The sequence below is a fragment of the Phascolarctos cinereus genome, unplaced genomic scaffold (assembly GCF_003287225.1).
Source record: "Phascolarctos cinereus isolate Bilbo 61053 unplaced genomic scaffold, phaCin_HiC Scaffold_726;HRSCAF=1367, whole genome shotgun sequence".
Classification (NCBI taxonomy): Eukaryota; Metazoa; Chordata; class Mammalia; order Diprotodontia; family Phascolarctidae; genus Phascolarctos; species Phascolarctos cinereus.
This window is the reverse complement of record NW_027556098.1, coordinates 69816588-69833139: the sequence shown is the minus strand read 5'-3', so window position 1 is coordinate 69833139 and position 16552 is coordinate 69816588. Positions and strand designations below refer to the sequence as shown.

At 33.1% G+C, this 16552-nt stretch overlaps 1 protein-coding gene across 1 annotated transcript in view; it reads right to left on the bottom strand.

Moving 5' to 3' along the window:
• The window catches only part of DMD (dystrophin), a 1828382-nt gene that overhangs the window by 1362255 nt on the left and 449575 nt on the right, over positions 1 to 16552 (bottom strand). The window contains 4 exon segments of the mRNA XM_078146592.1: positions 5553 to 5735; positions 6594 to 6746; positions 9737 to 9874; positions 12904 to 13026. Coding sequence (XP_078002718.1) covers positions 5553 to 5735; positions 6594 to 6746; positions 9737 to 9874; positions 12904 to 13026 — 597 coding nt within the window.

Below are 16552 nucleotides of genomic sequence, written 5' to 3'. Positions count from 1 at the left end.
GCATTGAGTTAAGGCTACCAGACAGTAGAAAATCATGGACTTTTTTGTTACCATTGCTTTGTAGACAATACAAGAAAGAGTAAAATAAGTGTCCAAAAGGGAAATTAAACAATGCATACTGGGCCAATGAATCCCTGTGAGAATCATATGCAGCATAAAACTCTATATATCCCCAGAAATGGGGAGTGGCAAGAAGTTTCTGTGCCCAACCAAAAGCTGCAGTAAGTCTAGCTACCAGTTAAATTGAAGTGGTAGAAGGGAAGAGGAGCTTATCAACAAGCAAAGAAATCAAGAGACTGAGCCTACTGGTGACAGAGAAAGTGATGCTGAAAAATGGTGAGTTCCTGGCTGATCCAGAGGAGTTGTGGTACCATACAAGGGTCAGAGACCAGAAGTAGGGAAGAATAGAGGCACAATATGGCAGAGGAAATTTAGATCCTATCCTTCATTGGTACCATGAGTTATATGGACTATGAAAAGCCAAGGGAAAAGTACTGAGTCTTTAAGTGATCACCAAATATGTCCCCCTCACGTAGAAACCTCAACACTAAAAGAGTCATAAATGTCTGGAGGATTGTAGGTGAAGTGAAGAAGAATGAAGTTCACTAGATAAGTGATTACTTAATTCTAGCAATTTCTGTTCCTTTCCCCTTGTGGAAGCAGGTGTCCTCAGCCTTAGAATAGCATGATAAACTTTATAGGTCTTTGAGGAATGTGAAGCACACCAAAGAAAGACTGTTTGATTCTCCAGCAACACTAAGTGCTTGTGCCTTGTAAAAAGAAGACAGTACTATATAAATTCCTGGAAAGTAGGAGCACATCTATGCAGGATGAAAGGTTGTTTTGATTTTTCTGTGGCATTGGATGCAAACCTAGGCATTTTGTTTCAGGTGAAATAATGTTTGCTCCATACTTAATGTATTTTTAGTCCACGTGGTTGTATGAGTGTTCCACCCCCACGACATTTTTTGGGTTTTGTTTTTTTTTTTGGAGACCTAGAAACGAGACAAATCCTGATGTTCCCAAGGAAAACCCTAGATGGAAGCAAAACAAACCCAAATCTGTTGTTACTAAGGGAGGTGGAGGCATAAAGAAAGAAATTTGTGAGAGTAACTTAATATACCCCATTGATTTGGCCCAGGCAGTTTATCACCGAATCATGGACTAAATGTGAAAATTAGAATAAAAGAAATGATCGAGGAAGTGTGTGACTGGAAAAGGGTATGGGCTAATAACAGATGAATAGTCTGATTGTTTTGACAGTATCCCCAAAATATTAAAGAAGCAAGCTCTTTGATGGATGGCTTGGAGAAGAATGAGACCAGGGACATGGAGACTAGTTAGGAGATTATTTCAGGAATAATAATAATTATCATTATTATTTCAGGAGCCCAGCAAAGAGGTAATAAGCATATGAATGAGAAGAAGTTTAATGTGAATGGGCAGAAGAGGACAGATGCAAAAGATAACATGGAAGTAGCACCAGTATGAGTTACTAACTCATTGGATATAGGGGGTAAGGACAAAAGATTGCCTGAATGTTTCAGGTGGTAGCTCTAGCACAGGAGCTGGCCCAAGCTATGAATGCTTTTTATATATTTAAGAACAATAAAGGTTCATTAAAAAATTTTAAAATCATTCTTAGCTTATGGACCATTAAAAAATGAACAACAAAAAAATCAGGAGGTAGGCAGATTTGATCAGCAGGCTGTAGTTTGCCAGACCTTGCTAAGGAGAATGATAGTGTCATTGACAGAAATAGGAAAATTACAATATTCTTGTTGTTAAAGCCCAGCCAGGTATCACAATCCTGTCAGGTCAAACCTTTATAAGGGCTAAGAGAGACAGAAAAATGAGGGCTGTCTACAGCGTTAAAAAGCAGTATTTTCTCAAATTAGGAAGATTAACTTTCAGTTCTATTAAGAACATTTCCTGCCTTGGACCCCTTTTCCCAATTACATCAATACTTTACCTTAATATGGTATTTAAATTTCCTGTTCCCAAGTTGTACCTCAAAATAGTGAACTTGACATCCCACTTTTTCCATCTTCTTGGTTCGAGTTCACCCTGCTCCTGAGAAATAGTTAGACTTTCTAATTCATCTTGACCTTTGCCAGTTTTCTGTGTCTAGTAATCACCTCTTCCCTGTAGCATCTAGTAACGAGATCCCTCTTTTACTTCAATTGGTCCTTGCTTCTGTGATCTCCCAAGAGAATATCTTGTTGCTTCAGCAAACCACTACCATTCTATGATCCCTTAAATATGACAAAATGTTACTGCTTTGGTTTAAGAATACTACTACCATACATGCTGCCACCGAAACTCCTGTAAAGGGGTCTTCTTACCCTTAGATATTCAAGTGCAGATCTCTTAAAATTATAATTGAAAAAATTATGAAAATGCATATAATATTTTTAGTCAACTCTCACTATATTGTAGTGGCAGGAGGCTGAGATTTGAGGCCTAGTTCTTCCACTAATTAGCTCTATACCTTGGGCAAGCCTTTGTGAATTTCAGATTTTTCATCTAAAATAACAAAAACAATGATAATAATGATATTAATAATTACATTTATATGGTATTTTAAGGACTACAAAGCACTTCACAAATACTAACTCATTTTATCCTTACAACAACTTTGTGAGGTAGGTACCATTACTACCTCAATTTTACAGAGGAAGAAACTGATGCAGAAAGAGGTTAAGTGACTTTCTCAGAGTTACATAGCTAGTATGTGTCTGAGGTCAGATTTGAGCTTGTCTTCCTGATTCTGAGTCTTTGTGGCTTACTGTGCCATCTAACTCTATTATATGAAGTAATCTGAACAACCCTTCCAGCTTTGCCATTTTGTGATGATCAAAGTGTCAGAATGGACGGAGTACTGAGTTTGGAGATAGGAAGACAAGTTCAAATCCTGCCTGAGATGCTCACAATCTGTATGACTAAGCAAGTCACTTAACTTCTCTTAGATTCAGTTTCCTCACTGGCAAAATGGGTATATTAATAGCATCTAAATCATAGAGTGGTAGTGAAGATCAAAAGAGATTTTATATATAATACACACAGTGCTTTATAAACCTCAAAGCACCACACAGATACTAGTTATCAATATTTTTCATTATAATAATGATCCTCATTATTATCTGTTGAGAAAAATGCCATTTCATATTGTATTTGTGATAATTCAGTGTTCTCTCCCCACTGTCACTACTCATGTCCTGTACTACCAATATGGAATTAAATAGACTTTTGCCAGGCCCACAGTTTATATGTACATTTCTGTATGTTTGTAAAGAGTGCTGATATAAGCTGAGGTTGTGACTATAAAGACACCTTCTGAGACATTAGAGAATGATTCCCTGTATCCCATTTATTTGGTCTGCTCAACTCTGATAATGCAGTTCCTCTAGTACTACCACATAAAAGAAATATAGCTAATATTTATATCAATAAAGGCTGTCTAAAATATAGAAACAGGCTGGTAAGTATAGAGAATTAATAATAACACAAATCATATTTGCAAAGCAATGATTTCTTTTAGTGCGTTAATAAATATTTTGGTTAATCTTCACAAAAAAACTTTTGTAAGGTAGGCTGATGAGGGATTATTATCCATATTTTATAAAAGAGAAACTCCGAGAACTTGCCAAAGGTCGTTGGACTAATAAGTCATGGAACCAGGTCTGCAATCCAAATCCTTTAATTCATCACCCAGAACTCTCTGCTCTACAAACATCTTCTAGATGCTATAAATATTGACATATATTCCTGGATTCTAAAACTCTAATTACATTTTAAGACCAAATGTTGTTATTCACTATCTATTATATTGTATGCATGAACTGATGTACCATATTGTCATAGATAATCAGGAGTTAACCTTAAAACATTTTCAATCTTCTTTCTAATTGAATAATTTATATCAGATGACTATGAAGGACATTTCATACTCTTGAATACATACTACATAGAGAAATTATATCTCAAAGTTTCAGTAAAATAGTATTAACATAGTCTAATTTTGTTTTTAATATTGCATATTAATTATTTCCTTAGGCAATTAGCAGTTTTCAACCTTGGTGCTAGTTTATACGAATATTTTGTTTACCAACAATCCTTTTCAGACTCTGGGTCTGAAAAATAGAGAATTGAGGCAACTAACTAGATAATTCAGATCAAAAGAAACATTTTCTCCTGAAAAATCCATTTTATTTTGCCTTGAATTACCTCAATAACTTCCTTAAATCTTTTATTTACTTTGTATATATTGATACAGCTTTTCGGTATAAGCTTTAATGATCTATCACTGATCAGAATCAGAAAGCTTAATATGAAGCATAAGATGAGAAAGGCAATCAACTAGAATAAAACCAAATAATATAATGTCATTTCAATATTTCTTGGATTACTTATTTCAACTGCACAAATATTCACACTGGCATTTTAGACAACTTCATTTTGTAGGAGATATATATGTATGTGTGTGTGTGTGTGTATAAAAAGTCAAAATGTAATCTTAAAGTAAGAAACAGTTTTGGAAATTATATACTTCTTTGGTCAATGCATCGTTTTGAAATATGCATGTTGGGTTATGTGTCTCAAACCGAGTTATATTGAAGTAATTTTTCAAAACACACATCATATTTCAGATAGAATAAACAAAGTCACAAAAAATTTTGTGGGTAGAAACATCTATTATTGGCTGGGTAGACTCTGACATACTACATTTGTCAATATTTTCTTTGCTTAAGTACTAAGTGGTAAATGTATGTTTTCATATCACAAATTAAAAAAAAAAAGACAAGAGGGAAAGAAAAAGGGAAACTATTAAGAAGGAACCCAAGGTTTATGATACTGCAATTTCTAGTCAAAGATTGTCACAAGATTTCCAGATAGATGCTTGACAAAAATAAAAGCCATTTCTTTTTGCCCTCATACACCCTGTAACATACATGATATCCAATTCCCATAATTTATCAACCAAATCAATCAAATAAAACATTAGATTCTTCTATAATATGATCATTCTAACTTTTTTAGCACATAAATAATTTATGTCTCAGTTAAAGTTTGTTCCATTCTGTTAAAGAGCCATACACAAGAGATGTAAGAAAAATTCCCAACATATATTTATTATAGACTACATATACATAAAAAACAATTAAAATTTGCATGGGATGATCCTGGAAAAGTAATACACTTTTTTTTTGGATTAGACATGTATGCTGAAATAAAGTAAATGTATGATATGCTGACAAGTTTACACTTCTAATGTTATGGAAAAATGATGAGGCAAAAAAAAATTAAGGTGTTCTTTTCTTTTTGTGAAAATGGGATTGTTGTCTGTCACAGGCTACTTCAAGGTTGGCTTTTCTTTTTTGAAATCATTCTAAAAGCAAGTCAGGAGCTCAGTAAGAAAGATAGGAAGCTGCTGACATGAGGATAAGCTTTGGAGGAGTTGGAATTTTATCTGAGGTTTTCCTTATCATTAGTGGGGCTCTGTTAGTAATAGTAGGAGTTGCAAACACATTGGTTTGCCAGTAACAACTCACAATTTGTGCATAGTTGAGTCTCCGAAACTGAGCAAATTTGTTTTCAATTTCTCGCCAGCGCTTGCTGAGCTGGATCAGGGTTGGCTCCACAGCCTTTGCGGCCCCATCCTTAGACAAGCTCTCAGCCTGTCTGTGCACTGCATTCAGCTCTTCTGTCTTCTTCTGCAACTCACGATCAATCTCCTAGTGAGCAAAACCAATACAGGGCCCAGGGCAGTTAGCTAATCGACCACAGCAACCAACTTGAAAGCAGCAAATACGTCTTTCAGAACTTTCAAAGGCTTTCCACTTTATTGAAATCATATAAAATATACAGTTAGGGATAAACCTTACTGTATGTTGGGGTAAAATAAATTAGACAGTTTCAAGTATCTCCTCCTATATGGTTCTTGGGGAAAAAAATGGATTCTATTAGAGTGTATGTGAGGGATACTGAAATAATTGCCACATTTTCTTTCTTTTAAATTTTGGTGACTGAAAATTGAAGTGATAACTGTTATTTGGGATTGTACATATCAAATTTTCAAGGGTTCACTGAATTAGTAGTTAATTCCTTTTTTTTAACTTTTGGAGAAACTCAACAGAGAATGAAGCAAAAGAAGAAAGTGATAACTGAAAAAATCTTCAGACAATAGGGAAATGAATCTACATAGATTTGACAGAGGTGCATGACAATGTTCTGATGAAATGAATGTGCTAACATGAAAAAGAAGGCGTCCATATACCGATAAGTCATTTGTTCATCTGGAACAAAGATACACAAAGTCAATTACAATTTTTACTAGAAACACATAACATTTCTCAATCTATTTTACACAAGTCAAACATTTTATTTAATCTGCTTCATATCACTTGAATAACATTTAATACAACAAAACATTTACCAAAAAAATTAGTAATACAAGGAAATGCATCAAATCACAGACTGCTAGTAGGCAGAACAGAACATGAAGAATTTTAATATGGTCTACATGTAGTTTATTTTGAAATTAATAGAGCATGACATTAAAAACTACTATTGGCATTCTAAAACAACATTACCTTTAGTTTCCATTCATCTTTGGGTTCTGGTAGACTGGCTAATTTTTTCTCAATGTCATCCAAGCATTTCAGTAGATCATCAGCCTGCCTCTTGTACTGATACCACTGATGAGAAATTTCTAGAGCCTTTTTTCTTCTCTGAGACCTCAAATCCTGTTCATAGTGCAGATATTATTAGATTATCAATGAAAAAAGTTTAGAGTCTTTTAATTGGTGTTTATTATGTTGTTACTTTAAAATTAAAGACCTTCACAACTTTACCTCTTAGGTCAAATTTGCCTGTTTAATTCTGTTAAGATAAAAAAAATGGAAAACCAGGAATATGTAGGGTAAGAAAGCTATACACATACATACACACATATGCACATACATACACACACAAGTCTAAGAGATCTGAACATATTTAAATTGTTCTTTGAGTACTGGTTCAAATTTGTTGTGAGGTCTACTGACATACTAAGTTAATCTCTTTTAAAGGATTAAATGTGTTACTACTTGAGAATTCAGGTTTTATGTGACACTTTTGGGGCTAACAAAATAGCCAGCCAACCAGATAAGTATAAGAGGTTGTAGTATGCTAAGAAATGTATGAAAATATCAAATGCAAGCTCAGACAAGTCAAAAAAAGTTCAGATACATTCAAGCAACAGACATTCATATGATTAAGACTCCTCATGAGCTATTACAAAGAAAATAAAATTCATAATTAGTAGGGCATGCAAGTTTTAATTGTTTCTGTTAAGTTCTTCCAAAGCTTAATTTTAATAAAGTCTCTGCTTCTACAGGAAAATGAAAGAAAAAAATACAAAGGACAGAGATTGAACATTTCTTCTATTAAAAAAATAACAACTAATGGTACCAACATCTTTTTGTATTTTACACTAGTAAAAATAAGAATCTCCATACCCAAAGTAACTTACTTACCATCAGAAAAAGAGGAAAGAAAGCTACATGGTTTCCAATCAATTTGATAAGAAAATAGTTTATTTGAATTTGTTTGAATTGTTTGATATTCCATTGAGATTTATCTGTCAAGGTTGAATGCCTTTATTGAGTCACCTAAGAAAAAAATCAATCACCTTGGTCTATGCAAGTATACCCAATATCTGTTGGATCAATAGATGAGTCTGAATGCCATTTTATCATAATTAAAAGTAGCATCACAGGTCTGCATAAATGGCTTTCATTACTTTAGTGCAGTAGCAATTATGCTTTACATACACTGCATTTAAGTTTGTCAAGAGAAAGACTTTCAACTACTGAAAAAAATAAATTTCAATATTTCAATGGTTGTGTAAAGGCTAGGCTTAGACAGTTGGAGCCATGTGGATTTTTAACAATGTGACTGAACCAAGCATGATATAAACTTGGGCACAGAGATATAATTGAGATTTACTGACACTGATTAAATTTTGTGGATATATTTTGGGTCAGATTATGTGTATGTAGCTTAATTGTCCATTTATTTCCAATTCTGGGCCTAAAATTTACGCAAATTTAAATGGAAGGCTGGATTGATTTTATCACTTGTGTCTCTTCACCCTTCTCTATCCCCTAGGAAGTTTTGCCCCTACTTTTGATGGAAGGCTTAGAATGTGAGTGGTTTTTTTGTTTGTTTGTTTTTGTTTTTAACAGCAGAAAAGATATAACCAAATGAGGCCATGTTACTTTGTAACGTCATATACTTGACTGTTAAAAGAAAAAGGCTTCCAGATCATAAAGTTAAGGCCTGTTTCCCCCAAGTGAGAAAGAAAAATAATGTAGAATATTTGTAAACAATTACCAAAAAACAGTTATTAAAAACATAATTACAATTAAGTACCTTTGCAAAATCCTGGTAGGTACTCCCTAAAACTCATCATAACCCAAAGCCAACTATCCCTTCAGAAATTCTGAGCACCTTCTGGTTTTCACTTATATTCCCCTAAGAAATAGGTGTTTTCTATTGACTATATTTATCAGCAGTTACCTTCAGAAAAGCTGCTAGCCAATTAGACTTTTCTTCCAGATTCCTTGCAGTCACAATATCATGTAATTACATTCCCAGCAGTGTTTGTTTGATTGTCTGACTCTACAGAATAGAGTTTTATTTTCTGATTTGCATACAGAATACAGACTCCATCTACCTAATCATAGCTATAAAAGAGTGATTTACTTTAGCACTAGTATTAACAATGAGAACTATTACAATTAACACTACTAGAAAACCAGTCATGCATGCAAAATAGTTAATATTGCCATGCGAAAGAATCACCATGTCACAAAACTTGTTCAGGCTCTGCCCAAAAGCTAGCCAAATATTAATTACAGAAAATAAACATGCTTTTCTGCTTTTATGACAAAAATCCTCATTCGACATTTGAGACCTGGTATATGCTTAAATAAAAGCCTGACAGTATTGCTTTTTGATGTTAAAACAGTCCCTTTTCATTCAAGACTCTTAAGTTTCTTTCAAGGGTTATTCTACTGCTGGGAAAGTGGGATTGCTTTCCTCAGGTTAGGTAAATTTCTTAATGACAAGATGTGTTAGAAAAAGGGTTCAGCATAATCATTCTAAGTCTTTATCTAGCAAATGTCATGATGCTAGAAAACTATTTAAATCTTATCCCAACTGAAATCTATCTATCTATCTATCTATCTATCTATCTATCTATCTATCTATCTATCTATCATCTATCTATCTATACACACACACACACACACACACACACACACACACATATTTGACATGAAGACAGGATAAGATTAAACTATCACCTGTTGGGATTGGTCATTAAACTTGAGTTTCAAAACAAACACAATTAAACATCATTTTTCTTATAGTTTAGCAAATTAAAACCATAAAATTCAGGTAACTACACATCTTTAATATGCTTCTAATTATATATAGTCCAGAAAAAATATTCAAACAACAGTGCAATATGATCTTAAACCTTGTTGGTAGATGTCAAAACAATGATTTTCTTTTATAAAAAAAATGACACATCAGAAATGCTTAATGAAGTCAATACACACATTTAACTGTATTAATTTATATTCTCAATCATTGATATACTAAGCAGATTTATTTATGAACAGAGAATTTTATCCCATATAAAGAAGAACAACACAGGCAAGGTATATTATAATTTTAACTCCTATACCTTGAGAGCATTATGTTTTGTCTGTAACAGCTGCTGTTTTATCTTTATTTCCTCTCGCTTTCTCTCATCTGTGATTCTTTGTTGTAAGGTGTCTCCTCTTTGCAACAACTCTTTTACAGTACCCTCATTGTCTTCACTCTGATTGAAAACAACAAGTATAGTCTTCATTTTGGTAAAAAAAAAAACCTACAATCATTAGCAGAAAAAAAGACACTAAAACACTTTAAAACTGTTGCGTTTTTGTGGAATTTATAAAAGGATTATATGAATGTATTTTCATTTTAAACAAAAAATGAAAAAAGTAGGATAAATAGTTCAAATCTGCAGTTGTTATTTTTAGGTGGAGGTTGTGCAGTGGGAAGAAAAAATGTGTATGGATTTCAGAGTTGTGTCAAAAGAATTTGTTTTGCTTTTTAAGATGGTACTAAGAAATGGGAAAATCCAGAAAAAAAAAGTTTCAAGTGAGATGTCATTACTGGCATATACTATAATAACTGCTACAAAAAGTGCACAGATTTTTATATTTAAATCCTTATTTATTATTTTGACATATACAGATGGGCTTTTCTTTTGGTCCATATATTTTACTGTTAAAAAATTATACTCAGCAAGAGTTTCTTTCTTCAAAGTCATAAAAAAGTTTGATTTGGTCTGGTTTTTTTTAAACAAATATTTCAAACAATATTTGAAATATTAAAATATATCATATTTATTTATTGATATAAATAGTATCTTAATGCTCTCATAGTCATTTTAAACCTAAACATATGTTTTAATTTTAATGGTGGCTTTATGGTAAACTCAAGGGATTGACAGTACTCTGATTTTAAAAAAATAAGTTTAACTGTCAATTAGGCAAATTCTACCTCTCCCATACATTTTATTAAATTTACCAATTTCAGTGGAAACAATAAAATGCTCAGTGAATGAATATCCTTGTGCATGTATGTGTGTATAAAATAGTATACAAAACACACTGCAAATAACCTGTTGTTCTTGTTGATTTTATTGCATAGAATAAATATGATTTGTTCTGATTACTTTAAAAATTACATACACCAAAACATTTTTGTTTAGCATACTTATATGTGTTGGCATGTGATGTTTGCAACTAATTTTTGGCATCATTTTTATTTTCTGAACTCACTGGTGCAGGAATTCTACTGACATAAGGAGGACAAATTCTGTACTAAAATCCAGGGTTCCTTTGGTAAGTTAAAAATGGAAAGGAAAATGAAAAAAAAATAAACAAAAACATCTGAAATTATAAGGGCTGTAATTTTGGGGGTTTAAATTATAAATGCTTTTATTTCAATACTAAATGGGGGAAACTGATTTTTTTTTTGAAAAGAAAAAAATGTAAAGTATTTATTGGATATTTCTCTTAATATAACTGTTGATTAATGTCACATGGATATAGTATTCATCTCTTGGATATAGGGTAATATTACTTATTTTGGCACCCTCCAACCATACAGTACTTTCCAGAGTTGAAATGGAGTTTCCCTTCACTACATCATGGTCATGTGCCAAGATAGACAATAAGTCAGATGGTTAACCAATTGTATTAGAAAGGCGATATGGTGTTGCGAGCATCGTGCTGGTCAAGATGACCTGGGTTTAATTCTCCCTGAGATATTCACTAGCTATGTGACCCTGGGCAAGTCACTTAATCTCTCTAAGACTCAGTTTCTTCATCTGTGAAATGGGTGGTACCTACCTCACAGAGTTTTTGTGAGGATCAAATGAAATAAGGTAGGGAGCATAGTTCTCTTTGCAAACCTTAAAGTGCTACAAAATGTAAGTAGTTATTGTTATCATCATTATCATTACCATAGTTCTTTTCTTTCACCTTGGTAAGCTCTGGTTGATTTGTTGCTTCATTGCTGATGGGAAGAAATACCTGTAGCTGAGCATCTGGGAAAGCCTTGGTACCTCTTCATACTTGTCTTCCCTCTAGGTGAGGGGGCAATACCACCAAACCAGCTACACAAGGAGCATGAATACAAGTAGCTCCAGTAGGACAGACACCAATGGGAACTAATTTTGGTGGAAGAATCTGTCTTTTTCTTCATATTACCATGCCTTAGTTACTTATGCTTTGTCTAGTGACACAGTCTCTTTCAATTGTTGCCTCCAACATCACCTGCTGACATGTTTGAAAGCTTTGCATGATGAGGCAGAGGTCTATTGTAAGGTATAATGCAAGACAGAAAGAGCTACAGATAGTGACAGCTGTTGAGCAAAAAAAAAAATAAAATGTGGAAAGGGTGATGAAACAGGGAAAAAAAAGAGGCTGTGAAACAGGCTGGAGAATTTGTCAAATCACACAGAATTTTGAAATTGTTGGAAGTGCTATCCTATGGTGAAAGTGGCCCATCATCTTTTATCACTCACATGACAACAGGCTTTAGATTACTACAATTCCAGTATTTTTGTTATTATTCAGTTTGGGGAATAAGTATATATGTATGTAGATGTATACATATATGTTCATATATACATATATGTTCACATATATATGTTCATATATATATATATACACACACACACATATACATACTTCAAAAAAGTCTATTAATTCATACATGTGGACCATCCCACTGCCTATGTAGATCATAGCCCATTTAAGTAGTGGAGAGATTCACTGAGTTGCTGTCACCTGATGTCACCTGATGGCTAATCTTCTGGTCATGAATCTTTCTGAACTTAGCTGATCTGGGTCTCCTTTGACAGTCTATCACTGTAATTATTTCTCTAAATTATTTGTGAGCACATCCCCTTCTCTGAATCCTTGCACTGGAGATAAATTGCTGGCAATAGTCACCGGTTGTATTTGTTAACACTGGAGGAAAAACTGCCGGTAACAAATACCAGTTATATTAGAAAGTTCAGTTACAGATTAATATGCAGATTTGCTTCCTGATTTGACTCAACTTTTTCTCAAAGTTGCATTTTGGTCTTTCATACTGAAAAATAACACAGGTAAATGATCATATTCTAATAATCTGACACTTATTATAAAGTGCCCATATGGGTACTTTGCATTTGTCCTAAGAGTCATATAATATGGAGGTTATATCTAAGAACTAAAATTCTAATTTCTACCCAAGCATTTATTCATTCCCACTCCTAGTTCATTCACACTTCTATCACAACCAATTTACCATATCTTTATTGAAGTCTTCCTCTTTCAGATTCACCCCCTGCTGAATTTCAGCCTCCAGTGGTTCAAGCAATTTTTGTATATCTGAGTTAAACTGCTCCAATTCCTTCAAAGGAATGGAGGCCTAAAAAAAAAGATAGTGCTAATTTAAATCAAAATCATTTTTATTAGAAACAAACAAAAAATACAGTTGGTACTAATCCCCTGTTGCTTTACAAATGCATGAATTATATTTTGCAAGATTCCTTAAATATGAGTGGTGAAACTACCTGTAGATGCAAATAAGGATAAACAATATCATGAGAGCTGAAAAACATTCCAGATGAGGCTTTATTCTGTCAAAATAATCAAAACACCAATTTTCGATATTTTGACACATTCTAATTTGCAGTATTCTGCAGATAAATTTTATCCCTCTAGTAAGTTGAAATATTTCAATGTAAATACTGTTCTCATTTTATAGACTATTGCCATTTACTTCATACATCAAGAAGCAGAAAATTAGATGAAAATGCAGGATTGGCATCCTATATTTAAAAGAACTGCATGGAAATTTGCTTTAATTCCTTACATGGAACCTGCACTATTGTAAAATTGCCCAACATGCACTTGTAAGGCAGACATAATTCAGTAAATTTAGGAGAACTCTTTTTGTTGGCATATAAAAAAATAATCTATATTTTAATACACAATTTAATGAACCCATATTAAGACATGTTTACTGGCCTTTAACAATTTGCATACTTAATTTCATTTCAGTTTCTTTAATTTTGCATTTTTTTGTCAATAACTGGAGGCCACTACTTGTAAATAATAACAGGATAACTTTCTCTCATTTTACTAAATACCACATGGGAAATTTGATGAATGGGTTTGTATTTACAATTTAATATAAATTCATAAGTGTATTCTAGGGCTTCATTATGAAATTTAAAAACAAAAGATTAATGGAGTGGTTTTGGCGGCTTAGCTCTGTAAACATTTTTTATCTTATTAAAAGTCTTTGCATAAAAATGTGCTTTGGATATGTTTTTTATGCTTTGTGGATTTACAAGACAAAAATATGGTTTCCCTGATTCTCGGACATTAGTGAAAATGTACGTTATAAAGCCATAGTTGTTTTTTTTTCTAATGATTTTATATAGGGACATCAGCCTTCCACTCACCTGCTTTTAATCTACCCGCCCATCCCTTAATAAATTTTTTTTCTTTTCTCCATGGAAATAGAGGATGTTTTTATATGCTCTGGTGCTATAACATTAGAATAAATTTAAATATTGTCTGATTTTTAACATTAGGCACAAATGTCTATAAGCATTCTATCAATAATGAGATTACTGAAGTTCATTAAAAATACTTGGTGATACTAAGATGTAGGAATGATACCTTGACATTTTCTAGGAAATAATATGCAAGAAGTAATTTTTGAGTTGCTTCTGCTATAATTTTTCAGTGCTGAATTTAAAATTATGTATATTACTAATAATATTATATACAGTAAAATCTCAAAGTAGAACTTAAAATTCTATGAAGCATGATCCTATAAGGACTCATAGTTAATTTAATTGAAATTAAGATGCTTTCATAATACTGTGATCAATGTGCAGAGTATTAAAAGTCACAATTATAGTGAGTTAATATTAGACATTCATATGTTACTGAGTGGATTTTCACATTTGCTAATATTTTTGGTAATAAATTCACTCTTCTATGTAATTATAAAAATATAACAATAATGTGATAACATCACAACTTAAATTTTAATGAACTAATAATTAGGTCTTGCTATATTTTGTATAACCCAGATGAAATCTTTTCTCCTTTAATAAAATAGACCAAGGAACTATTACAGTTAACTTTTTCTAATGAACATGACTTTAATTAAATAAATAACAATCTTGCAATATCCTTACTTTTTAAAATGATTAATTAATAACATAAGCAGTATCTAAATATATATACAAATGAGATGATGTGTCTGTGCATGTGAATATATACACTTCATTTGGAGCACATATATGTACTCACAGGCACACAGTAATTATCCATTGAACATATTTGTGTGTGTGTGTGTGTGTGTGTGTATACATTTATTTATTTATTTAATATAAAAGTGATTTTGTGGTGGAAATTCAAAGGAAAATTACCTAAAATTTTCCAGTTTGCTATTTTATCCAGACTTCTATACTATAACTTCTCTTCCTCATAACTCTCAAACTACTTGAACATTCTTTGGTAAGTTATTGCTTTATAAACTTACTGGTTCAATAATGAAATATATTATAGAAGTGCTTATTTTCCATACAGTATGGGGAAGAGAGGGAAGGGAAAGAGTGGGAAGAGGAGGAGAGGAGGGGGGAAAAGTAAGGGAGAGGCGGGAGGAAAGGGACAGAGAGAGGGAGGGTGGGCAGGAAGAGAGGAAAAGAAAGAAGGTGAGGAGGCAGGGGAAGGGTAAAAGAGGGAGAGGGAGGAGTAGAGGAGTGAGAAAGATTGCTGATGGCATAGTGGATGGAGTGTTAAGCCTGGAGTCAGGAAGACCTGAATTCAGATCCAGTCTTAGATAATTATTAGCTGTGAATGGACAAGTCACTCAATCTCTCCTTAAGTTTCCCATAGAATAAAATGGAGATAACAATAATACCCACCTCACTGGGTTGTTGTGAGGATCAAAGGAAATAAAATTTATAAACAACAAACAGTATGGTGCCTGGCACATAGGAGCTATATAAATGCTTATTGCAGACAGAGAAATGGAGAGAGAGAGAGAGAGAGAGAGAGAGAGAGAGAGAGAGAGAGAGAGAGAGAGAGAGAGAGAGAGAAACAGAGAGAGATCTACATTTATGACTGACAGAGCAGAGAGAAAATATTTTTCCAATCATGTCTCTCAGATTTCCTTATTTTCTGGTATTTAACATTACTTTCTCCCCCAATCAAATCCTTCTCTTTCAAAAACAGAAGTTAATGATTTCAGTGAATCACTTGAAAAAAGTCTTGCATGTATTCTGTTCAACAAGATAGAACAGTTTAGCCTAAAGGATGAACAAGTAGATTTGCAGGTGTTGAAACAATCTTACCCAACACATTTTGATCTGGTGGAGTTAAATCTCCCGCTGAAAGCCTCTGAACTTTGTACTTAGCTCTTTCTTGCTCAGAAGTTTTATCAACAACTTGAATGAAGATATAAAATGTATGTAGGTGAAATAAAGATAGGAGAGAGTGACTAGATGTGTCCTAAGTCACAATCAAGATTTAAAAAGACTACCAGGTAGAACAAATGGGCAAAAAAATAACAAAATCAAAGAGATGAATGTAAAGGTTCAAAAAATCAGTTAAATAAACACTGGGTAGGAGAGACCAGGCTTGGAAACACTTCTTTTGGAAATAATCTGCCAGCTTCAATTGACTTAACCTCAGTATGAAAGAACAGTGTAATTTAACTACTAAAACAGGTTATGGAAATTAGGCTCTATCAACAGAGGGCAGGTTCTATCATGCTTCTTCTTTTGTTCTCCTAGAGTCTGTAGCTAATATGGTGACACATCCTTCATAATGTTTTGGGGCATTTTTTTTCTTTCATAATGTTTAAGATCACAGTTTTCTGAAGCACTGCAATATTATTTTAAATTCTATGAATCAGAATTTTTAAAGGG